At 57.6% G+C, this 24,573-nt stretch overlaps 2 protein-coding genes across 6 annotated transcripts; both read right to left on the minus strand.

The window, feature by feature from the left end:
- Positions 1 to 1,087: 1,087 nt before the first annotated feature.
- Positions 1,088 to 6,107, minus strand: FBLN7 (fibulin 7). 2 transcript variants are annotated; one of them, XM_056487706.1, is made up of 8 exons: positions 5,957 to 6,107; positions 4,592 to 4,751; positions 4,322 to 4,492; positions 3,888 to 4,013; positions 3,667 to 3,804; positions 3,137 to 3,274; positions 2,024 to 2,162; positions 1,088 to 1,938 (listed from the first exon to the last, which is right to left on the minus strand). In XM_056487706.1, exons 1-8 carry the CDS (start codon positions 6,050 to 6,052, stop codon positions 1,560 to 1,562), a joined length of 1,347 nt encoding a protein of 448 aa, XP_056343681.1. In that variant the 5' UTR covers positions 6,053 to 6,107; the 3' UTR covers positions 1,088 to 1,559. The 2 variants fall into 2 exon arrangements, with proteins under 2 accessions (XP_056343681.1, XP_056343680.1); XM_056487705.1 differs by lacking the exon at positions 5,957 to 6,107 and having other exon boundaries at positions 4,592 to 5,842.
- Positions 6,108 to 7,043: 936 nt separating this feature from the next.
- Positions 7,044 to 24,347, minus strand: MERTK (MER proto-oncogene, tyrosine kinase). 4 transcript variants are annotated; one of them, XM_056487704.1, is made up of 19 exons: positions 23,735 to 24,347; positions 18,657 to 18,939; positions 18,460 to 18,560; positions 18,194 to 18,367; positions 17,317 to 17,403; positions 16,632 to 16,747; positions 14,562 to 14,745; positions 14,217 to 14,368; positions 11,886 to 12,036; positions 11,517 to 11,637; positions 10,395 to 10,480; positions 10,207 to 10,302; positions 9,941 to 10,021; positions 9,742 to 9,834; positions 9,531 to 9,649; positions 9,233 to 9,342; positions 8,972 to 9,131; positions 8,558 to 8,694; positions 7,044 to 7,549 (listed from the first exon to the last, which is right to left on the minus strand). In XM_056487704.1, the coding sequence occupies exons 1-19, from the start codon at positions 23,805 to 23,807 to the stop codon at positions 7,102 to 7,104; spliced, it is 2,772 nt and encodes a 923-aa protein (XP_056343679.1). In that variant the 5' UTR covers positions 23,808 to 24,347; the 3' UTR covers positions 7,044 to 7,101. The 4 variants fall into 4 exon arrangements, with proteins under 4 accessions (XP_056343679.1, XP_056343677.1, XP_056343678.1 ...); XM_056487702.1 differs by having other exon boundaries at positions 11,517 to 11,670; positions 23,735 to 24,328; XM_056487703.1 differs by having other exon boundaries at positions 11,886 to 12,039; positions 23,735 to 24,328.
- Between the last annotated feature and the right edge of the window lie 226 nt (positions 24,348 to 24,573).

The raw sequence follows: 24,573 nt of genomic DNA on the forward strand, positions 1-24,573 counted from the left end.
AAGGACTCCTGCTATTTTTTCAGCTCCCAAATATTATTATCCCAAATGAAAGTTGCATTTCAAGACCAGAAGAGCCTCCCTCTGCAAATTCCAACCTCGGGAAGTCTGAAAGATGCCGGAGCGGCCTCTCTGGGAAGGAGGGGGGAAAAAAAAATAAAAATCTCCTTTAGCCAACTGGAGCAGCAGCCAGAGGTTGAGAAAGGCAAAGAACCGAACTTAAACTTTTCCAGGGCTGGAAGGGAGAAACCAGCTCAGCCTGGCCTGGGGAATTGGGAAAATGTGAGTTTGGGATGGTGCCGCTCGGAAAAGCCTCCGGAGCGCGGTCCAGGCGCCCGTCTCCAGCTGTGTGAGCCGGAGAAAGCAGCAGATGGAAACCATCCTGCCCTGCCAGGAGCTTCTCCTCTCCCAAATCCCTGCTTTTCGGCTCCCAGATTTTGTTATCGTCCCAAAATAGGGTCATGGCCTGATGGAGAATATCCGTATCCAGGATGGGAATGGGAGAGAAGGAGAGGAGCAGCCGTGCTTCTAGAAAAGCCTTTTCTCCTAATTTTTAGGGATATTTGGAAGCAGTTTTCCCTTCCCTCCCCCAGCACAACCCTGGGATACGTTTCCCTGCCCAGCTCTGCGTCCAGCTGGAGCTCCTGCCAACCCAAACATCCTCCATCAGCAGCCCTGAATGTCCCTTCTTGTTCTGCTGGAGAGATCCAACCCCTTCCCAAGCTCCCACACCCCCCAAAAATCCAGGAGCTCCATCCCCCAGAGGTGACAGATCCGTCTTGGAAAGTCTATTTCCCCAGGAGAAAGAGTGGGAATGGTTTTATTAGGTGCAGCTCAGTGGGGTGTAAGGGAGTGAGGATTCCCAGGGGAAAGGATGCTCAGGGATGAGGATGCTCCAGTGGGAATGAGCCCCCTGATGCCAGCCGGCCCCTCCCAAAATAAAAAAAAAAAAAAAAAATTAAAAAAAAAGAAAAAAAGTTTAAAATAAAAATAAAACCATGGATAACAGGTCCTTGCCCTCCCAGACCCCAATTCCCCTTGGAGAGCTCCAGATGAGCATTCCCCCCATCCACACATCCATCAGGTGGCATCCTTTACATCATCCTTTAATTGTACTAAATCCAGCGGGGTGAGGGGACATGCACAAGCAGGAGGGTGAATCCCCCTGGGAAATGCTGAATCCCAGCTCTTCCCAGCATTCCTGTGGAGGATGGAGCAGGGAATATTCCCACCTCCACACCCAGGTGGATGTTCATGAAGTTTCCCAGCCCTGATCAGGCACCAGGCCTCAATCCCTACAGCATCCAAAGGGAAGTGGGAGTGTGTTTTTAGGGAGTGGGTGCAACGAGGGAGGAGAGCAGGAAAAGCCATGAGCCTCCCTCCTCTCACGCGCTCCGAAAGGAAAAAAATCTGAAAGGAAAGAGGTGTGAAAGGAAAAAGGGATTTCAAGGGAGATCAGGGCTGTGGCTTCCATCTGCTCTTGTAGGACATTGTCTCTCTGGCGCTGGGATGAGGACGGTACCCCCCGCCGCTCCCGTGCGAATCCCCACGGGGAATCCCCCCTAAAACTCATAGGGCGAGACGAAGAGGGTGATTTTGGAGAGGTGCTTGGCCTGGAACACGCGGTCCACGTACTCGGCCATGTCCACGTCCAGGCGGACGGTGCGGGGCCCCGCCAGGCTGCGCACCAGCAGCAGCTCCCCGCTGTGCCGGCCCGAGCGCTGCACCACGAAGTGGCCGCGCTCGCTGCCGCCGGCGATGCCGAACCTCAGGCTGTCGGGTCCCGCCCGACCCGCGGCCGCCGCCGCCGCCGTCCCCATGCGGAACAGCGGCGCCGGGGCTCGCAGCCTGGAGGGCAGCGGCAGGTAGTGGAACGAGATGGTTTTGGGCGCCTGGTGGCACCAGCGGCTCTCCATGGGGCACGGGTTGCGCTCGCACTGGCTGCAAAAGGAAAAGCGGCGTCGGGAATGCCTCGGTGCCCTCCCCGCGCCTGTCTGGATCTGTGGAATTCGTGGCCCGCACTTACAAAGGGGAGGTTTTGACATAGGACACGTTGCCGGAGGCCGGGGGGCACTGGGGGGTGACGCACTGGAAGCTCCCCCCGGTGTTGATGCAGGTGCTCCCGCTCGTGCAGTTATCCTGGGATAGGGAACACTCGTCAATATCTGGAAAACAGGGGCGGGAAGCACCGTCAGCCAACTGAGCTCGCCTTTCCATCAGAAAATAGGCAAAACCACCTTGAAGCAGGTCAAAAAAAAATGGGAGCATCCCAGAATTCCATCAGAAAATAGGCAAAACCACCTTGAAGCAGGTCAAAAAAAATATGGGAGCATCCCAGAACTCCATCTCCTTTCCCCAAGCTCTCCCCCAGGCCAGCGGGTGTTCTTCTTCTTTTCCAAACTTTCTGCTGGATTGTTTGGAAACACCGTCCCTTTTTACTCCCTCAACGCCCTTGGGACAGCTGGCAGGAGCTGGAATGCAGAGGATTTGCTGGAGATGCCGTGGAACACCCGGGATGAATGGGGAAATAGGGAATTTCTCACCCTGAACTGTAGTAATCAACACCTCAGGGCACAAAAAATTCCCTGTTTTTCAGGACACTTTCAGCAGGTGTGGCCTCCCATCATTCCCACCCGCTGCCTTCCACCTGCACCCCAATTCCCTTGGGATTGGTGGAGATGCTGCCACCCTCTGAACTGATCCTGGAATTCTGGGGGTTTAACATTGCTTTTGGTTCTTCCCAGGAATTCCTCGCTCCAGGAACATCCCCACGGGGTCGTCTTCCAGAAGGTGCAGACCCAAAATCATCCAGAGAGGTAAAGGAAAGGGGAGAGGGAGAGGAGCAGCCATGCTTCCAGAAAAGTGGGGGTTTTTTTTTCATATTTAGGGATCCTTTTGAAGCACTGTGGTGGAGTTTTCCCTCCCCTTCCCCAGCACAACCCTGGGATTCATTTCCCCACCCAGCTCCGCATCCAGCCGGAGCTCCTGCCAACCCAAACATCCTCCATCCGCTGCCATCCCGCAGAGCGTCGCTCCATCACCCCCCTCCCCTCTACACCAGCCTCTCCCTTGGAAACGGAGGAAAAAGCGGGGGGAAATGGCAAAGCACTTGGGAACAAGTGTACTCCAGCCCCCTCACCTTCGCAGCTCTTGCCGTCGCCCAGCAGCACGTACCCGGCGGGGCAGGAGCAGCGGAAGGAGCCGGGAATGTTGACACAGGCGTGGGCGCAGAGCCGGGGTCCCCCTTCCTGCTGGTACACCTCGCACTCGTTGAGGTCTGCGGAGACAGGGGTGCACCGGGATCTCGCTCCAGCTTCCTGGGAAAGCCCAGGGTGCGAGCGGGGCTGGAGGAGCGGCCGGTTGGGTGGGTTGGGAAGCGATTCCAACAGATTCCAGGGAATGGGAGCAGCAGCACGGCTCGAGGGCCGTGAGCAGCGGCGTCCCGCAGAGGGCGACACTGCGCCCAGTTCGAGCTCGGCCATCCATGATCCATGATCCATGGATTCAGGGCTTGGAGCCTCCTGAAGGAGTTTGGGGTCTCCTTCACTGGAGACATTCCAGAGCCCTGGACACAACCCCGTGCTGCTCTGGGACGGCGGGGCTCTGAGCCGCTGTGCGACTCTGCGAGGGGATGAGGCACCGAGGCAGCCCTGCCCCATGCCGGCTCACCCTGGCAGATCCCGTCGGGAGCCGTGCCGCTCATGTGGAAGCCGGGATCGCAGCTGCACTGCTGGGTCTGGGCGATCTGGGCGCAGCGGGGCTGCCGGCTGAAGGCCGGGTCATCCGTCACGCTCCAGGCGGGAGGAGCTGCGGGAAAACGGCGGGATGGCGAGCTGGGATGAGGTGGGGGATGAAATACTCCCGTTCATCCCCCAGCGAGGGTCACCCACCGGTCTGAGCCCGGTACTGGCAGCTGGTCCCGGTCCACTGCGGGGGGCAGAGGCATTTGAAGTGGTCGAGCCCCTCCAGGCACGTCCCGCCGTTCTGGCAGGGGCTGCTCGAGCACTCGCTGATCTCTGCGGGAAAAGCAGCCACATTCCACGCTGCCTCCTTTTGGGAAGCAAGCCTCAGGAATGCTGCACCGGGATGCTTTTGTGCCCTATGGCACGTCATAGCCAGGACACTGTTTCCCTTCATCTCTGCCCCTGAGCTGCTCCAGCTGTAACTCCCACTTTTCCTTAAGACTGAGAAATCCCAAAGCAGCATCCCTGGATCTTTGTTGGGCAGCTGCGATCCCTCCCCACTCCGAGCACCCCAGATCCCCGCCGTGTTTAAATAAACGCGCTGTTCCAAAGGCCGTTCCAGGGCAGGGGAGGGGCCGTACCTGCACAGCGGGGCTCCTGCCCTGTCCAGCTGCCGTTGGCCTGGCACGTCCGTGTGCTGGAGCCCAGCAGCTGGAATCCGGGATCGCAGGCGAAGTGAACCTCGTGATCCACCAAATACTTGGTGCCGAACTTCCTCCCATCCGCAGGGGCTTGGAGGGCAGGACAGGAGGCTGCGAGACCGTGGAGAGGGGATGAGTTTGGAGGGGGCTCTGTCCTTCCAAGGCACCCTTTACCTGCTGTTTCCCTGGAATTCTGTGCCGAGGACTCACGGGCGGCCAGCTGCGGGGCGGCCCTGGCCAGGGAGGCGTGGATGGTGCTGAGGCGGCTCCTCACGGCGCGCAGCCCCTCCGAGAAGCGCGTCTCCTGCCCCTTCAGCAGCTGCTGCATCTGCCGGATGGCAGCCAGGAGCTGCTGCCTGCTGAGGCAGCTCTGCGGGAACAGGGATGGGGACAGGGATGGGGACAGGGATGGGGACCTCCCTGCGCCGCCGCTCCTCCCAGGAGCCAACCTGCTGCCCGCGGGAGGAGGCTGGTGCGGGAGCTCCGCAGCATCCGATGTTCCCTGAGCGCCCTCGCTTTGTGTTTCCCCGCGCATTTACCCAATTCCAGGAGTTTTTTCCACCTAGGCCTGCGCTCCAGGCAGGGCTGGGATCGCTTTGTGGGAGAGATGCTATAACTCATGTTTCATCCTGCTGGAGCTCCAGCCCTGTCCCACTTCCACATGACAAAAGAAGAGGAAAACAGCTGTCTTGTGAGCTCTGCCGGGGCCAGGAACGCTGGTGGGACTCCTGCCTGCAAACCGATCGCTCCCACGGGACTGACTCATGCCGGAGACGGGCACCGTTATTATGGGATTCCTGCGGAATTGACTTGAAACCGAGGAAAAAGAGCAAAGCCATTCCCAGAGCTCAGAAATCCGGGGAGCGCGCCGAGGAGACAGCACACAGGGGCTGGGCTGGGGGCTATGGAATTCCGGGAAAGCGAGCGGAGCTGGTGGGCTCTGTCCCACCTGGTCGAAGCGATTCCTTCCCCTTTTTCCATAACCGCACTGTGGAATGATTCCCGTTTCCAGAGAGCTGCTGATGTTTGAGGGAGGACAAACACAGCAGCCCGAGCAACGCGCTCGGTGTCCTCTGCTTTCCCTGGAGAAGTTTCGGGGGTCCCGGGCTGCCGGGGAGGATGAGCCCGGCTGTGCTGGCAGCTCTGGGACACCCCGAGCCCAGAGGAAGGGAGGCAAAAGCAAATAGATGCTGGCGCGTCGCTGGCTTTAATAAACAGCTCTTTGTTAGGGCTGGGTTTAACTCCGGCAGCAAGCGCGAGCTCCGGCGGGATGCTGAGCCCTCGCAAAGCTGGCAAATCCCCCCCAGGAACCCCAAACGGGGATTTTCTTACTCCCGGTGCGCTCGGGGGCAGCTTCAGGTGGGGGGTAGCAGGGACGAAAAGATCCCGAAAGAAGCCGCGCGCGCTTTAAGCGCGGCTCAAGCGCCGTTTGAGCGCGGGTTGGGGCTTTGCCCACCTGTTTGCCGGGGCAGGAGCGCCGGCAGCGCTGCGGGGCTGTCGGGGCGCACGGGGAAGCGGAGAGGAGCCCCGTACCCGCCCCCAAAAACCCCTCCCGGGGTCCCGGTCCCCGCTCACCTGGGCGGCCGGCGCGGCCGGGAGCGGCAGCAGCAGCGGCAGCAGCAGCAGCAGCGGCGGCGGGAGGCGGCCCCGCGCCCCCCGCGGCCCCGCCATGGTGCGGTGCGGCCCCGCCGCTCTCCGGGACCGGCTGCCCCGCGCTCTCCCCGCCCCGCCCGCGCCGCCCCCGCGCTGCCCCGTGCAGGGGACGCGGCTCTTCCCCGCCCCGGCGCCGGGCCGGCCCCGCGCACCCATCCATCCGTCCGTCCATCCATCCATCCATCATCCATCCATCCATCCATCCATCATCCATCCATCCCCCGGGACACCGGCCGGGCGCTGTTGGGGTGCTGCAGGGTGGCTTTTCCCCCAGCTCCTCATGGCCAGAAACCCCTTCCCAGCCCTGCAGCCCCTCCCCAGCTCGGTACCCCGCTTTCCAGCTCCTGCACCCCATCTCTGTCACTGCATCCCTTTCCCCAGTCCCAAAGTGCATTCCCCAGCTCCTTCCCAGCCTGGCTCCCCCATTCCCAGCCTGGTCTCCCCCAAGGAGAGGCAAGAGGTGCTGGGTCTGGCTCTGGCTGCTGCCGAGCAGCGCCAGCTATGGAAGCAGCAGAATTCCCCCCGGGAGGAGAAGGGGCAGCAGGAAAAGGCCAGGCCATGGCTGGGGGGAGCTCCAGCCCTCCTGGGAACCCCTCAGGCTCCTGTTTCCCTGGTGTTGCAGCAGGAGTGATGTTCCTCAGCAAGATGGAAACCCATCAGGGAGAAGGGAATGTGGGAGCACCCGCTGTTCCCAGTGGAGCTCCCGTTGCTGTTTTCCATGGGGATCTCTTGCAGTGTGAAATCCCCCAGCAGGCTGCAGAGCTGGAGCCCTCATCATCCAGGGGGCTGCCCACCCCACAAACCTTAACACTTGGAATGATGGAAAAGGAGGAAAACACCAGCTGCCCCTCAGCACCATCCACCCCACCCTGCTCCGCTCCTTCTGGAAAAAATTAATAATAACAGCAAAATAATTCCACCGTTAATTCCAAACCCCTGGGACTTCAGCCCAGGAAAGAGCTCCTGGGGACAGGCAGCCTCCACCAGGAAAACCGTGCAGGAGATAATCAACAGAAGAGACGAGTGTTTATTCAACCATTCCCTCAGAGTCCTGGCCGTGGTGCCCCTCACGCCGTTCCCGGCGGCACTTCCGAGTCCTCCGCGCGCTCCGCCGCCGGCAGAGTGCCGGCCTGGCTCCAGCGGCTCCCCGGCTCCGAGCCCTGGCAGGGAAGCAGCGGCACGTAGGGCTCCTCCACGGGGCCGCCGAGCTGCTCCTCCTCCACGTACCTGGAGTCCCAGGGCTGGCCGGGATGCACCTCCACGGCCACCAGCGCCGCCTCCGCGCCGGGGGAGCCGGGCTCCGACGCCTCCAAATCCGAGTCCGCCTGCGGGAAGCCCGAGTCCTGCGTGGAGTCCGGGCTCTGCTCGGCGAGGCTGGTGTTGATGTAGATGATCTCCCCGCCTGCCTTGGCGCTGGGAAGGTTTTCCAGCAGCTTCTCCAGCTGGGCTTTGAGCTGGGAGAAGGTGGGCCGGGTGGCAGGGTCGGCTCTCCAGCACTCGGACATTATTTCGTACCTGGAAATCGGGAGGGGAGTGTGGTTAACAGGGACCTTAAAGCTCATCCAGTCCCACCCTGCTGCCATGGGCAGGGCCACCTTCCACCATCCCAGGTTGCTCCAAGCTGTCCTTGAACACTTCCAGGGATGGTGCAGCCACAGCTTCTCCGGGCAGCCTGCACTTCTGTGGATTAGGGGAGGTATGGAGGCTAATTCCCAGTTTCCCTCCAAGCCTTGAAATTCCCATTAAATCAAAGTGAAACCAACTCCCTCTGCTCAGGCTGTTTCCCAAGGTCATGGATTTATCAGCCCAGGAGTCTCTTCTCTGGGATCTGTTCCCTGGGAACATCCCAGCTCTGTGCGTGGGATGCCCAGTCCTTCCCTTGGCAGGTCCTGCTCCCAGGCTGGATGTCAGGGAACCCTGGAAGCTCCCAGCACGTCCCTGCCAGTGTCTCTGCCCTTCAGCAGTCTGGATTCTTAGAAGTTCCTGCACTGCTTCCTTCAGGAACAGGCAGTGGAGAGGAGCCTTTTAGGAAATGTACAACTTTGTTTATCTGGGATTCAAAGCTCTCAGCCATGGGGAGTTAAACATTTTCAGCTCTAATGGCACTGGAGAAAAACTCAGGAAGGAAGCTTGGGAGAAAGGCCTTTGCTGAGCTGCTCAGAAATCCAAAGGTTTGCATGTTCTGCATTTCCCCTTTCCAGGAGGACACAGATTTATAGATTTGAGGCAAGGAAGGGCCCTAGAGGGAGTTTTGTGGGACAAAGAGGAGCATCACCAGCCAGGACCTTTTGGCTAAAACACATCCAAAATTAAAGAAATAAAATAAAAAGTGTCATCACTGGCTGTTCCTGGTGACCTTGCCAGCCCTACAAACCCATTGCTTCCCCTCAGGACATTTGTTGGGATTTTTGCCTGGAGTTCAGCAGATGCTGAACTGGCTTTCCTCAGGCACGGTATGCAAACATTAATGGGGGATTTGTTCCTAGGGAAATCCATGTTCCCAGCTGGGATCCCAGGACTCACAGCTCGTCCAGGCAGTCCTCAGGCTTCTTCAGGCGCTGCCCATGGAAGAGGTACTCGTAGATCTCGTGGTTCTGCACCCCTGGGTACGGCGTCATGCCGCGCGTGGCGATCTCCCACATGGTGACGCCGAATGCCCACTGCCGGCACAAAGGGAAAGGCCAGGGCTGAAGGGACACTTCCAGGAGCAATGAATGAACCTTTTCATGGGGAAAGGTCACTGCCTGCCATCCAAGGGACAGTGGGCAGAGCTGTGGTGCTCCCAAAATTGGGAACGGCCAGGACGGAGGCGAGGGGCCCGCTCAAGGAACCGGCAGCAGAAGGGCTCCGGCACCTCCTGCACTTCCAGGGAACGCCACCAGCAGGAGCACGGCGTGCCTCAGCCCGGGGACTGTCCCTCCAGGCATGGGGACCTACCACATCACTCTTGGTGGTGTAGACACGGTCAGCCAGGGACTCGAGGGCGATCCACTTGACCGGCATCTTGGCGATGCGGCCCTGCCGGTAGTAATCCCCGCTGTAGATCTTCTTGGAGAGCCCAAAGTCTGCCACGCACACCGTCATGTCATCCCGCAGCCTGGGGGCAAGCAGGGTGCATCAGCACAGCCCCAGGACAGCTCTGTGCCTCAAATCCACGGGAACTTCATCCCCTGGGATGGGGCAGAGGAAAACACTCACATGCAGTTCCGAGCTGCCAAGTCCCTGTGGAGGAAGTTCCGACTGCTCAGGTATTCCATGCCCAGGGCGATGTCCACCATGAACTTCACCAGGGTCTGCAGGGGCACAAACTGGGGAGGGAAGGTGGGGTCACACAGTGTTGATCCAAAAGGCTTCCCTCTCCATGCCAATCCACAGCAGACGAGCTCTCATCCCTCACACCGTGCCATTCATCGACCCACGAGCCTGCAAGAGCTGCAGAGGGGATTCCCTTCCCTCCTCCATCCCACTCCACTCCTCTGCTCCTGCTGCTCCCTACCTGGGGGGCCATTTCCAGCCGGGAGCGCAGCAGGAAGCTGTGCAGGTCTCCGTATTTCATGAAGGGCAGGATCACCATGGGCTTGGGCACCTGCAGGGAGCTCAGCTCGATGCACACCCCTGGGAAACACGGACAACTCACTCAGTGCCCTGGGAAAAGGGATCTGGGTCCACCCAAATCCCAGCTGGAGGGTGGGAAGGGAAGCCCATACCGAGGAGCTTGATGACATTGGGATGGTCAAAGTCCTTCATGCACGCTGCTTCGCTGAGGAACTCTTCAATCTCCCTTTGGGAAAAGTTATCCACTGGGAAGCAGAGAGAAAGAAAGAGCTTTAAAACTCCAAAAACAGTGCCAGGATGCAGTTCCTGAGAGGGAAACATCAAGTCCTGTGGGGCAGAGAGACAACTCACACTTCATGGTCTTCACAGCCACCTTCTGTGGGGGCCCTTCAGGCTGGCTGAGCCGTCCCTCCATCACGGATCCAAACTCCCCTGCACCACAGGAGAGAAGGAACCCCTTTATCCAAAGCACCACCTTCCAGGACATCTCCAGACCCCTAAGGTCTGGAATGCTCCAAGATGGAGCCAAAAGTCTTGTTCCTCACCAGTGACAGGAGGAGGACAAGGAAGGTTCCCTGCCCCTGGCAGGAGGTTGGACTGAGATGAGTTTTACTCACCCTCCCCCAGGACCTTTCCCAGGCTCAGGGCGTTTCTGTCCACGACAACATCCTGCAGCTTCTGCTGGAGCTCTCTGCTGACACCCAGGCTTCCCACTGCAGGAAAGGGGCACAGGAGCTCAGGCACCTCCCACCTGCTGCCATTTCCCCCCCCAGCTCCTTCCAGAGGAATAAAAACGTGTCCTTACGGGTCAGTTCCACGGCTCTGCGGCAGTAGGACTTCTTTGCTGTGTAGTTCACTGCCAGCTCCGAGTTGTTCCTGCTGAAAGCATTCCTGAGGGAACACAAGCACGTCTGCTGTGGCTGGATGAAGGAGTCAGCATGGCAGGGGCAGGAGCCCAGGGGATCCGTAGGAAAAGGGGAAATGCACGTTCCATTTCCTTTCTCCTGGATCAGCACCATCGCCTGCAACGTCTGAGCTAAACAACAGCTCCACAAACACCACTGAACCATCAAGGAGTGAGTCACAGAGCTTCTGGGGAGGAAATAGGATACTCATTTCCTACTCGAGGAGCAGGAACACTGCTGGAGCCCTGCAGAGTCCAGCTTTGGGAAGCAAAACCAGGGCAGGATGCTGCAGAGCTGGGGAAGCACGGAAAGTGAGAATAACCAGTTAGGAAAGGGATCCTGACTCAGTACCAGTTTCCAAACTGGGAGCACGGGGCAGTTAAACACCACTTGGGAAGTCACGAGGATGAGTGAGGAGTGTTGGGTTACTGCAGGAGAAAACAGCCCTTTGTCCCTGCCTTTAAACAATGCTGGGCCATTGAACCCGGGCGTGGGATGAGGCAGGAGGGTTTCTCCAGGACATGGGGTATTATGGAATCATAGAATCATGGAGTTAAAAAGAACCACGAGGAGCATCCAGTGCTCCCCAATAATCCCACCCTGTGCATCCCTGGGAGTGTTGTCCAAGCACTCCTGGAGCTCTGGCAGCCTCGGGGCCATGTCCATTCCCTGGGGAGCCTGTTCAGTTCCCTCTGGGGGAAGGACCTCCTCCCCTGACACAGCTCCAGCCGTTCCCTTGGCTCCAGGTCACCCTCTGGTGACCAGTGACATCCTCTGCTCTCTCATTTTCCTGCCAAAACACCTCCCCCACCAAGTTGCACAAGTTCACTTCCCTTTAAAAATAGGAATAGTGAGCAAAAGGTGAACTGCTGAGCTGAGGAAAGGGAGGGGAAGGAAAAACTCAGTCCCTCACCACGGGCATAAAAAACGTCATTTGTGGTAACAACACCAGTCCTGGGGACAGAATCCTTGTCCCCAAATCCAGCAGGGGCTTGGATCTGGCCTGTTTTCCATCCCCTTACCCGTATTTTGTCTCCACACATCGTTTCTGGATGACCACGGACAAGCAGAGGATGACTCCGACCGCAATCGTCCCGCAGATAAATCCCAGGGCTACGACAAAGGAGTCGCCATTCCCCGAGGCTGGAGTCGAAGAGGGGGCTGAGGTTATTAATCCTAAGAAAATATCCTGTTAATGGAGCTGGTGAAGGAGTCAGCCTGCAGCACCTGGGGCTTGGGGCAGGAATTCCCAGGGCTTTCCAGCAGAGAAAAAAAGGGAATGAGGAGAGAGGCTCTGCTGCTCCCAAATCAGCATCCCTGGGTGACAGGGATGCTTTATCTGAAGGAGAATGGAGTGATACCATGGGAAGTGCCATTCCCAGCCTCCTTACCGCTGGCAGGGATGAAGATCTCCACGGGAATGCTGGCAGGTCCCACTCCCCCCCTGGTGACAGCGGCCACACGGACGGAGCAGGTGGCGTTGGTGGCCACCACGGGCAGCACGGCCACGCTGCCGTTCAGCCGCGCCTCGGCGGAGACGATCTGCTGAGAGAGGCAGGGAAACCTGGGATTTACTGAGAGCTGTCCCCTTGGCAGCCTGGGGAGCTGCTTTGCTTTCCCAGCCCGCAGGAAGTGCAGCACCCGGCTATTTAGGGAGAAGAATGGCCCTGTGTGCGAGGGCCGGATGGGACCGCGAGCGGGGCTGAGCGGCGCTTCCCCTGCAGCCACAGCGCTTCTGGCCCTCTCTGCTCCACTGCAGCAGCAGCCAGAGCCAGGAAAGGGGCAGGCAAGGAGCTGGCAAGGAAGGGAAAGGCTCTGGTGACATGGATTGTGACCCTCAGCCTTCACTGGAGCCTTGTGAGCCTCAGTACACAGATCAGTGTGCTCCTGGTAGGACTGTCCAAGTGCTCTGGAAGCAGATATTTTCTGCCTTCTGTGGTTTGTGTGTCCAGCTAATTATATTCCAACTTTTTTTTATGTGTTTCCTTGGCTGGTACCATGGCAGGAGGCAGCGTGGCTTGGTAAAAACACAGGAGCCTTTCCCTGCAAATTCCATCCTTTCCTGGTCACTTGCAGCTGAGAAAGTGCTGCTGCTGCTCCCTGCCGATTTCCAACTGCAAAACAGCTGCCCAGCTGCAGCCAAAACATCTGGCAGGCTGCTGTGCCCAGCAGTGCCTGGCTCCTTCCTGAACATCCCACAGAAAAAAAGCAGGAGCTGAGGGGGATCACAGTGACAGAGAGGGAATGGAGCAGAGGGGGATGCATGACAAGGAAAGGGAATGAAGCTGAGGATCAGTGACAAGGAGAGGGAATGGAGCTGAGGGGGATCAATGAAAAAGAAAGGGAATGAAGCTGAGGATCATTGGACAAGGAAAGGCAATCAGAGCTTCTCAGGGGGAACCAGTTTCTGTTCCCTGTCCCAAAAAAGCCACGGAAATGGATGTGAAACACCCAGGCCCTGGAAATGTGTGGGCACCCACTGGCAGTGACAGGAGCTGCTGTCACCTCTGCTCCCACATTCCTGCCTTCCTCCTCCCCATGGGATCCTTTTCCTAGCACCAGCCTAAAATTGGGATCCTTCCCTGTCCTACAGGGCTCTGCTGTGTCATCTGAGGACAGATCCAGATTGTGAGCACAAAGCAGGGCTGACCTGCCAAATTTAAAGGGATTTTATGAGTTTTGTGGTAGTTGAGGAATTTCTTCCTGTCCCAACTCAGGCAGCCTTGGCTCCAGCAAGGACTGCTGGTTAAGGAGGAAAACAAACCAACTTTTGGGAACTTTCTGGTTGTGGAGAGGCCTGCAGGTGGCCCTGTGACACTGAAATCCAGCTTCTTCCTGACTTTATCCTACAAAAACTGGTGCTGGTTTTGGGGCAGTCCAGATTTAGCCTGTGCAGGGCCACAACTCAGGGACTTTACTTCATGGAATCATTCCCACAGAATCAATTAGATTGGAAATGACCTCTGGGATCAACCTTAGAAGGAGGTTTTTGAGGAGTCAGAACTCCAGTCTCGTGCCTCGGACTCACGGAAAAATTGAGAACTGGAAAAAATTTCACTCCATAAGCCGGAAAAAAATGGACAATAATTAACAAACAACAACAGCAACAATAAATCTCCCAGGGCTTAAAGGGCAAGGCCTGGATTTGGCCTTTTGCTGGAGAGAGACAACTCCTGTCAGCACTTTTTTTCCGAGTCACAAGACCATGATTTTTTTTCCCTGGCTTCATTCAGGCTGGATCTATACGGAGGAGCAAAAGGAGAACAGAAAGTGCAGCATCCAACAAAAAAATGGGGATGAGTCACTGTTTCCAGCCAGCCACTCCACCAGCCTGGCACACAGGAACCCAAACCACAGCTGGATCCATTCCTGCTGTTATCCACGGGCTCTGGAGGGGATCTTTTGCCCAGAGCCTGGGCCAAGCTTGCCCTAGCAAATTCCTGCAGCTACTTCCCAAATCCTAGAAAAGGCAAGCAGGGTGTGCCAGGTGATTTCACTGGAGAGGCCAAAGAGTTCCTCGAGCTCTGAAATTCTGTGCTGTGGGTTAAGGCAGGGATAAATCCCATCCATCAGGGAATGCAAGGCCCGGAGTGGTTTGAATCCCACATGGAAGCCCAAGGCAGCTCCAATAGAATCTATGGGAGCACCCAAAGCCATCTGGACATCCCTGCTGGGAATTTTTCCAGGATTTAGCCGTTCTCCCCCGTTTCCTGGTGACTCACCGTGCCCTCAGAGTTGTGCCAGCTGTACCAGACGTGGTAGCCCTGGAGCTGCCCGTGGATCCTCTCCAGGGATGGCCCCAGCCAGCGGATCTCCAGCGAGGAGCTGGACTCGTTGAAGGACACCGTGACGTTCAGCGGCGGCGTGCTGGGAGCTGTGGGCACCAGGGGGGGAAAAGGAGCTCAGGGGAGCTGGGAGAAAGCTGCAGAGATGTGGGAATCTGATGGGAACTCAACCACAAAGCCCATGGAAAACAGGGAAGTTTCCTTCCCCACTCTGGGAGCTGCCTCTCATCCAGAGGTATTGAAGCAGGGAAATCACTTCTCATTCTCATTCTCATTTCCTACCTCCCTCCGTGGTGCTGGCCGTGATCCAGGGGCTGAATGCCGACCAGCCAACCTCATTCCTGCAGGAAACACGGATGTTGTACTCCTGCAAGGGCTCCAGCTGCTGGATGTGATACACGTGGGGAGGCACCGAGGTGTGCAAGGGCTGCAGGGAGATGTTGCCTCCTGGAACGACTTCCTTGACCTTTAATTGGAAAATCAGCCCACAAACAGGCATTAGTCAGCAACAACCTGCAGGGAGAGATGTTGGAAAACAGGATCCAGAGCCCTGCCTCCCATTGGAACTCTGCAGGGAAAGCTCATGACTCCAGCACTCCAGGGATGTTGGGAAGCAGGGAGGGATGATTTGCTGTTTCTTGTGGCATGGAGAAAAAGGAGCCCCAAATAAAATAACCAGGCAGCACATCCCAAATAAAACAGAATAAAGCTCTTTTTATTTTTTGGAAAACAGGATTAATCCTGTTAATTAATCCTTGTCACATTTAGCAGCATGGATGAATTTAACATCCCAAAATCAAGTCCTGCTTTTCACAGAAAAGAGAAATTTATGGATGTGGAGCCCCATGGAGCTGCCCACAGAGCCACTGCAGCTTTCCAGGAAACACCCCATTTTTGTGGTGGGACAGAGGGAGGAAAGAGGGACAAGGACAACCCAACCCACGTGCACTGCTCTGAAAAACCACCCATGATTTTGGGATGGCAGGACACCTATCCTTGTGCTCAATCAAAAGAGCCCTTCATGGTATCCCAGGATGGTCTCAGCATCTGTTTTACAGCCAAAATCTAAAAGAACAGCCTTCAGCCTCAGGTTCTCATGGAGAAATTCCCAGAAATGCTCCTAGTAGATCTTTGGAAGACTCTGCAAGCCTTGGGGGGGTCACAGGCTTCCCAGCCAAGCAGCATTCCCAAAGTCAGGGAATTCATTCAGTCAAAGTCCTGACTTTGGGATGGAGCAAAAGGAGCCCCCAGTAAAATCACCAGGCAGCACATCCCACCCCCCAAGCTGAGACAAGATGCTCTGAGGGAGGCAAGCAGTGCCCAGAGGAACACACACAACACTTCTGGGACCAGACATCCTGATCCCCAATTGTCCTCTGAAAAACCCCATGAAACCCATGGAATTTGGGAGGAAATCAGGATGCAGCAGTTGGAGCTGGCAGGTGGGCCAGCTGCAGCCCTCGGGGATGAGTCACTGGCTCGGTGGGCCCGGGGATTATCCAAGGGGACAGCAGCAAAAGGGCTGAGTCACAGCTGTGTTTTTGCCAGAAACACTCTCCTGTTCTCCACTTTCAAAGGCCATTTCCTACTGACAGACCATGAATGTTAAGTCATAGGAAATTCCTTGGCTCTCCACCCTGCTTCCCAAGCTCTGGCTGGAAGGCAGCTGCAGGACATGGTGCTAATATTAGCCCTGGTACCTTTCTTCCCTGCAATTCCTTTCACTTTTACCTGCCTTCAAAGGTTGCCTCTCTCCACGTGCTATCCCAGCTGGAGTGGAGATTTCCCAGGATAAAAATCATATCTGTGAGACAGCAAGATGGGCTTGGACTGGGAAAGGAGCCACATGCAGCAGGTGGAAAATGCCTGCAGGCTCTGCCCATGGAGGTGGCATTCCCTGAGCTGTCCAGGACACAGGCAACTCCTCAGGAAAGGGGAGCTGAGGGAAACCTGCCCCTCCAAATCCTGACTTTGGGAATGCTGCTTGGTTTTATCACCAGGTCCATAAAACACATGACAGCCTGCTACACACTGCTGCCCAGTGGGAAGAGAGCTGGAGAGGGATTGGGACAGGACACAGGGGAATGGCTTCCCACTGCCAGAGGGCAGGGAGAGATGGGATAGGGGGAAGAAAATGTTCCCTGTGAGGCTGTGGCTGCCCCTTCCCTGGAAGTGCCCAAGGAGCAACACCTGGGATAGTGGAAGGTGCTGGAAAGGAGTTGGAACTGGATGATCTTTAACGTCCTTCCAACCCAAACCATTCCAGGATTATGTGAAATCTGTGCAGCTCATGCCAAACACCAACTTCCACCTGGGAGGAGCTGCAGGGATGTGGGAATTCTGGATGCTCACCTGGACACTGCAGCTGTTGAAGGCAGAGAAGGCATCGAAGCCCGGCACCCAGGATATCCTGATTCCACGGGCTGTCCTGTTGAGGACCTGCACACTGACAGGAGCTGATGGGATTCCTGCAGGGAGGAGAAGCCAAGGGCACTCAGCTGGAAGCCTGAGCACAAACCTGGCCTGGTGGCTTCTCCTGCAGCTCCCAGGGCTCGGAGCGTGACCCCACATCCGAACTCTGCGGGTGCGCCGGACCACCGGATGGGGAAGCACAAAAATGTCACTTTCAGGACTATTTTGGCCATTTCTATATTTGTGACCGCTCTGGGCAGTTCAAAGGCCGTGACTTATTTTGGGGAACACCTCCCTCACGTTGCCAGAGCGGCTCCCATCAGGAATGTCAGCAATTTCCACTGTTTCCTATGGAAAATTCCTATGGAGCACCACCCTGGTTACGAAGGAAGGAAAGGAGTGATGCAGCCCTTCCGAGTCCTGCTTTGAAGCTGGCAGTTGTGCTTTCAAATTTAGATTTTGGTGCTCCCTTCCCCATCCCGGTGCTGGGATGACCAAACCGGCACCACCAGGGTACAACCAGATCCCGCTGGATTTTAGCCATAGGATTGAGGGTGGGATCTCCCTCAGCTTGTGAAGGATGAGTGCTGGGATGCGTGGAGATTTGGGTTGGAATGGAGCTGACCTTTGATGTTGACCTGGCCCGGGCTGGATGCAGTCAGGCCTTTGCTGTTGTGGGCCTCGCAGCTGAACAGCGCCGGCTCGTTGAGTCCTGAGGGAAAACACAGCCTTGTGCCCTGCATATCCCAAAACCATCCCAACCCCACCTGCAAACACTCAGGCTTTCCTTTCTCAGCCTGTTCTCACTTCCCCCCGTGACATTTCTGCTGCCAGTGTCCAGGGGTGACCCCAGGCTCCAGCTGCCCCACTCCCACACCAGGAGCACACAACCAGCAAGGCGGGGACGGGATGTCCCTACAGAGCCCTTGCACAAGCTCCTGAGCAAGGGGCTGTTTTCCCTCCAAAAGGGGAAAGGCAGAAAGCAGAAGAGCCCCTGCAACAGCCTGGTCAGATGATTTAGTGCTGGTCAAGGACTGCTCAAACGCCCCAGCTGATGGTGGGGAAGGACCACTGGAAATACCCGAGGGCAGATTCTCCCGGCCTGGGTGAGGTGGGATCCCTGTCCCATGCCAAGGTGGACGTGGGGAGTGTTGGCTCATGCCAGCAGTGCTGCCAGGGCTGCAGGGCCAGGAGAAGGAAGCTCTGCTCCAATGACCCAGCCTAGCGGGTGCCAGGCGGATGCGAGGACATCCAAGAGGAATGAGTCACTTCTTCCGGCTTTCACTGCCTTCTGAAGGCTGCCTGCATGCCAAGACTGGGCAATTGTAACCCAGCTCCTAATTAACCACCTCACCAGCAAGGCAAGAAACACCCTCTGCGGGGTTTATGGGACACCAAGGATTTTCTCCCTGCGTCCACACAGCACATCCCAAACTCTTCCAGACACACAAAGTGGGCACCAACATTCCAGCAGAGCTGGAAACACCTGCTGCCAGGCTCACCTGGCACGGTGAGGACTGACGGGGAGATGTGGGGTTTCTGGTTGAGCCGGAGGTTGTTCTGGAACCAGTAGATCTCCACGGGCTCGGGAGGCCCCACAGCCTGGCACGTCAGGTTGAAGGGGCTGCCCCTGGTGACGTTCAGCTGCTCGGGCTGCCGGATGAAGTGCGGGAGACCTGCAGGGACACAGGCCGAGCGAAGGATTCCCCGCCCCTGCCTCCCAGCTCTCTCTCAGCCAGGGCACAGCCGCACAGCTGCTGCAGCTCACCTTCCAGCTGCACCAGGATGGGGTCGGACACCACCTCCACGCCGGAGACGTTGAGCTTGCAGACGTAGGAGCCGTTATCCGAGCGCTGCGCGCCGATGATGCTGCCGGACACGACCACCTCGGGCTTGTGCCTTCCCATCCCATTCCCTGGGAGCCACCCCTCGCTCCCAGCTGCTCCAGAAACCCGCAGCACTCACCTGAAGGTGGAGGTCATGGCCACCTCCTCCTCGTCGGGGATCTCAAAGTGGCTGCTGGCGATGCGATCCAGCACGTGCAGCTCCCTGCCGTCCTTCCAGAGGGAAATTCCCGGCGCCTCGGGCCGCAGCAGCTCCTGGGGCACTTTGATGGAGCAGTTGAAGGTGACGTCCTTGTGCTCGTTGATGAGCACCTGCCGCACCGTGGGGTTGAACCTGAGCTGTGCCACGGGGCTGCTCCGCCGGGAGCGTGCCCACAGGTGCCTCACTTCTCCCTCAGCATCCTCTGCAAGGCAACACCTGGACTTTAGGGAACGCCTGGGAACACCACCACCACCAGAAAGTCTGGGACACCTCGCAGCAAAACCACCCTGGAATAACCAAGGGCAGCTCACCTCCATTTCCCAAAATGCTGCCCCAGGATTCTCTACAGGCGGCACCTCCAAAAATGCCCTTTTTAAAGCAAACAGGGGCAGCCCAAGCTAAAGAAAACACTCAGCCACGTTTCTTTGGGCAGGGGAGAGGCAGGAGCTATTCCTGCTGCATTACACTCCCGGGACTGGAATATAAAAGGATCCCTGGGCAGCAGGAATTTGGGACTTTACTCCAGCAAACCCCTTGCGGGGCCTCATCTGAAGCATTTTCAGCTGGGGCAGAGGAAGAGCTCCCGGCTGGAATTTTGCTGATTTTAGGCTCTGCCAGCAGCCTGTCCCTTCCCAGGACAGCGACATGCTCTGAGTCAACTTTTGCTAAGTGCCTCCACTCCACTGCCTTCCCCAGGAACAGAGCTGCAGACGGATGAAGAAACGCCTTTGGACAGTGTATAGGAGCCAGCTGCTCTTCAGTGTTGCCCTCCCAGGGTCTTCTCCCACATTTTTTCCCAAGGGAAAGCTCTTTTTGAGGACTTCACCCCCACCTCCAAACCACCAAATAGCATTTTTCCCCTCCCTCCCAGAACTTCCCACCCAGCCACAGCTGAGATGAAGAGCAGCTCCACTTAAAGCAATTCTCTTCTAAAAAAATGTGTATTTTTGAGGAGCTCAGACCTAGGGGATCCACCACGTGCAGGCTGGTTTTCCTGGACCGTTTCTGAGCTTCCTGAGGCTTTCCCAGCCACCAGCAATCCTGAGCTGAGTGGTAAATCTCCCTTTCAGCTAGCAAAGGCATTGTGCCAGACAGGAATTTCAACTAAATTAATTCCCTTTTCCAAGGAAGAGAAGCCAAACAACCACTCACAGTTTAAAAGATAAAGAAAGCACAGTTTCTGTTGAACCTGAGCTCAGCTGAGTTTGTTTTTGGGCAGGTTTTAGCCCTCAAACATCAAACAACAAGTTTTTAAAGCTACGTCATCACTGTTGTGAGCAATGGGGCACGAGCCCGGTGTGTTTTTCCCCAGAGCCAAAACACACAGCCCAGTTTTGAGGTTGGCTACATCCCTTTGCTAAATCTCTCCCTATTTTTAACCCTCAAGAAATGCTGCTTGGAGGACAGAAAACCAGCAGGGTTTTTTTAGCCCGGGGGAAGGGGGGAGGCTCTCCCTGCCTCTCCCGCAGCACAATGGGTTTCCCTTTGAGGGGAAAAAAAAAGCAGCAACAACAAAAAGAGCTGCAGCTTTTCCAACCTGCCTCCCTGAGTCTCCCATCCCAACACAAACAGAGCCCATGTGACTGCTGCAGAGCTGCAGGGACAGCCATGGATGCACAGCTCCCCAGGGATCTGCCAAATGCAAACAAGCAGCGACCCCAAATTCCCTTCCCTCCCCTGCTCCTCCCAGAGTCACTCAGGCTCCCTGCCTGGCACAATCCAGGCTCCAACTGCTGTTTTTTGGAGGGGTTTGAAGGCTCCATTTCGAGGGTTCTGGCTCTGGCTGGAGCAGCTCCCTCAGCACGCACCCCTGGCCAGGGAGGACATGGATTTGTGCAGTGTCCTCAGATGGTTTCTGCTTCCCTGGGCTGCTCCAAGCTTAAAGGCAAAGAGCCTGAGGATCTCAGCCTTGCTTTCACACTAATTAAGTGGGAAGAGGTGTTTGCTGGCCCAGGAATGAAATACTTTCCTCTCTGACTCATGTGAGTACAGGAATTCCTCATCTCCAGCGCTGCCTTGGGGTACCCCAGAAGTCTGGGATGGGGATTTCCTCACAGCACTTTGGAAGGGACTTGCAGCTCCCTTGCTGGAGTCCAGAGCAGTTAGGCTGGCTCTAAAACCCCAGACTAAAGCCAGGGAGCTGCAAGCCTGACGTGCCTGTGTGGGTGTCGGAGCAGCTCCCGTCCCAACCACAGCCAGGCCTGGGGCAAAAGCTGCCGTGGAAATCAAACCACTCAGAGCACTGCTGCTCTCCTGGAACACCTGGAATTGCAGCAGAACTCCAGGCCTTCCTCCTGTCTGCCTTTCTGCCTGGAAAGAGGAATTGCAGCAGGAAAATCGGGCAGGATACTTCATTAGGGAGGAAGAGCAACAAGCTGCACACCCCAGGACTGAAACAACAAAGTCTTTGCTGCAGCCAAAACACTGCATCCCTAGCCCTGGAATTCCCACTGCTGGCACTAATTCACCTGCTGACAACAGCTTCTGCTCTGGCACTGTGGAGCAGGAGGAGTGAGGAGCTGTGGGGCTTCCAGCCTCCCCATCCCCTGGGAGCTGTGGCAGACCTGGAAGTGTTGGGTTAACGTTGGAATCAATGATATTTTCCAAGCTGAACAATTCTACGATTGTAAGAAATTAATCTTCCCCAGGGCCACACCTGAAGCCAAAGAGATTTTCCTTACTCAAACACCTTTTGTACAAGCCAGCCCATGATTCCTGATTACATCCACAGAGAGTTCCCCTCCTGCTGTGACAGTCCGGACTTTAACTCCTCCCTGCCCAAAGCAAACACTCACATTCCTGCCTTCCCTGATAAATTCCATCTGCACAGCGACTCCAAGACACTCCATCACCCCTGAGGTTCCCCAGCAGCTCCCAAAGGTCAGGCAGCCCTGCTCACAGGATTTTTGAAAGCCCAAAAGTTACTCCTCATTCCTTTCTGGAGATGGAGTTGAAAAGCCAGCAAGCTGCCTGCACTGCAAAATGCCACAAACCATGGTGATTCCCAAGGATTTTTCCCAGCATTGCTACGTAGCTGGCTCATGGCTAATGGGATGAATCTCAGACTGATCTGCCACAGTTTGTGGTCCCTGCCTGACATGGAGGCACATCAGGCAGTGAAGTACTGGGGCAGGAGAATGATGCAGAGGCACAGCTCTGTCCTGGGACAGCCAAACTGTGTCCCAGGACATTCAAATCACATCCCAGAGAGGCAGAGCATGGGTCCTAGGACAACAAAATCCGGTGATGCAGGACAGATGCTCGAGGACAGAGAAACTGTGTGTCCTGGGACAGCCAGAACTTGTGTCCCAGCACAACCAAACGCTGTGTCCTGAGACAGTCAGACCCTATATCCCAGAACAGGCAGAACCTGAATCCCAGCACAGCCAGACCCTGTGTCCCAGCACAGCCAGACCCTGTGTACAGCACAGCCAAAACCTGTGTACCAGCACAGCCAGACCGTGTGTACAGCACAGCCAGACCTGTGTACAGCACAGCCAGACCCTGTGTCCCAGCACAGCCAGACCGTGTGTACATCACAGCCAGACTGTGTGTACAGCACAGCCAGACCCTGTGTACAGCACAGCCAGACCATGTGTACAGCACAGCCAGACCGTGTGTACAGCACAGCCAAACCCTGTGTACCAGCACAGCCAGACCCTGTGTACATCACAGCCAGACCCTGTGTACCAGCACAGCCAGACCTGTGTACATCACAGCCAGACCCTGTGTACAGCACAGCCAGACTGTGTGTACAGCACAGCCAGACCGTGTGTACAGCACAGCAAAACCCTGTGACCAGCACAGCCAGACCGTGTGTACAGCACAGCCAGACCCTGTGTCCCAGCACAGGTAAACCGCGTGTCCCAGCACAGCCAGACCGTGTGTACAGCACAGCCAGACCCTGTGTCCCAGCACAGCCAGACCCTGTGTACAGCACAGCCAGACCCTGTGTACAGCACAGCCAGACCGTGTGTCCCAGCACAGCCAGACCCTGTGTACATCACAGCCAGACCCTGTGTACAGCACAGCCAGACCGTGTGTACAGCACAGCCAGACCTGTGTACAGCACAGCCAGACCCTGTGTCCCAGCACAGCCAGACCGTGTGTACATCACAGCCAGACCGTGTGTACAGCACAGCCAAACCCTGTGTACAGCACAGCCAGACCGTGTGTACAGCACAGCCAGACCATGTGTACATCACAGCCAGACTGTGTCCCAGCACAGCCAGACCCTGTGTACAGCACAGCCAGACCGTGTGTATATCACAGCCAGACTGTGTCCCAGCACAGCCAGACCTGTGTACCAGCACAGCCAGACCTGTGTACAGCACAGCCAGACCCTGTGTCCCAGCACAGCCAGACCTGTGTACAGCACAGCCAGACCGTGTGTCCCAGCACAGCCAGACCCTGTGTACCAGCACAGCCAGACCCTGTGTACAGCACAGCCAGACCGTGTGCACAGCACAGCCAGACCCTGTGTACAGCACAGCCAGACTGTGTGTCCCGGCACAGCCAGACCGTGTGTCCCAGCACAGCCAGACCCTGTATACAGCACAGCCAGACCGTGTGTACCAGCACAGCCAGACTGTGTGTACAGCACAGCCAGACCGTGTGTACCAGCACAGCCAGACTGTGTGTCCCGGCACAGCCAGACCGTGTGTCCCAGCACAGCCAGACCCTGTATACAGCACAGCCAGACCGTGTGTACAGCACAGCCAGACCTGTGTCCCAGCACAGCCAGACCGTGTGTCCCAGCACAGCCAGACTGTGTGTCCCAGCACAGGTAAACCGCGTGTCCCAGCACAGCCAAAGTGCGTGTCCCGGCACAGCCAGGCCCGCTCCGGGTTGCCATGCGACCAGAAACCCGCCAGGACATCCCTGCGCACTTTTCCCCGGGACCCACCGGGCGCTCTGCTCCCGCTTTGCCCACTCCCCAGCCCTTCCTCCTGTCCCGGGGCCGTGCCCGGCTCGCCCCGTGCCCGCCGCGCACTCACCGGAGCAGCACCCGCGGGGCGGGCGCAGGGCCGCCAGCAGCGCCCACAGCAGCGCCCAGCGCCCGCCGCCCATCGCCCGCCGGCACCGCCAGCGCCGCCGCCTCCGGGACTGGCACCGCTCCGCACCGGGACTGGCACCGCTTCACAGAGGGACTGGCACCGCTCCGCCACCGGGACCGGCTCCGCTCCGCACCGGGACTGGCACCGCTTCACAGAGGGACTGGCACCGCTCCGCCACCGGGACCGGCTCCGCTCCGCACCGGGGCTGGCACCGCTTCACAGAGGGACTGGCACCGCTCCGCCACCGGGACAGGCTCCGCTCCGACCAGGGACTGGCTCCGCTCCGCACCGGGACTGGCTCCACTCCGCACCGACACTGGCTCTGCTCCGCACCGGGACTGGCTCTGCTCCGCTCCGGGATTGGCCCCGCTCCGCACCGGGAACAAGCACAGGACCGGCCCCGCTCCTCACCGGGACAGGCACCGCTCCGCACCGGGACCAGCCCCGCTTCTCACTGAGAACGGCCCCGCTCGGCTCCGGGACCGGCCCCGCTCCGCACCGGGCACAGGCGCAGGACGGCAGCGGCCCCGCTCCGCTCCGCCGCCCCCGGGGGCCGCCGGCGCCGCCGCCCCGCCCCGGTCCGGCCCCGGCGGGGGAAGGCCCGGGCAGCACGGCTTTCTGTCCCTGCACTGTCCCAGCACGGCGGGGCCGCCGCCAGCGCTGTCGCGCTGTCCCGAGGGCCGCACGGCTTTCGCACCCCGGCAGCTGTGCCAGGGCTGGGCAGTCCTTCCTGTGAATCCCTTTCTGTGAAGGGATTTTCCCAATGTCCACCCTGAACG

The sequence above is a fragment of the Oenanthe melanoleuca genome, chromosome 3 (genome assembly GCF_029582105.1).
Source record: "Oenanthe melanoleuca isolate GR-GAL-2019-014 chromosome 3, OMel1.0, whole genome shotgun sequence".
In the NCBI taxonomy this organism is placed as follows: domain Eukaryota; kingdom Metazoa; phylum Chordata; class Aves; order Passeriformes; family Muscicapidae; genus Oenanthe; species Oenanthe melanoleuca.

Bases quoted from the DNA above. Each gene is read 5' to 3' on its own strand.
- FBLN7 (XM_056487705.1), bottom strand. From the start codon at position 4,916: ATGCGCGGGGAAACACAAAGCGAGGGCGCTCAGGGAACATCGGATGCT. The intron at 4,493-4,591 runs GTGAGTCCTCGG...ACGGTCTCGCAG, and splicing joins CGCCCCGCAGCTGGCCGCCC to CCTCCTGTCCTGCCCTCCAA. The intron at 2,163-3,136 runs GTGAGGGGGCTG...CCTGTTTTCCAG, and splicing joins CGACGGCAAGAGCTGCGAAG to ATATTGACGAGTGTTCCCTA.
- MERTK (XM_056487700.1), bottom strand. From the start codon at position 23,807: ATGGGCGGCGGGCGCTGGGCGCTGCTGTGGGCGCTGCTGGCGGCCCTG. The intron at 14,369-14,561 runs GTAGGAAATGAG...TGGTGCCCACAG, and splicing joins GGCCAGCACCACGGAGGGAG to CTCCCAGCACGCCGCCGCTG. The intron at 9,650-9,741 runs GTATGGGCTTCC...CGTGTTTCCCAG, and splicing joins CAATGTCATCAAGCTCCTCG to GGGTGTGCATCGAGCTGAGC.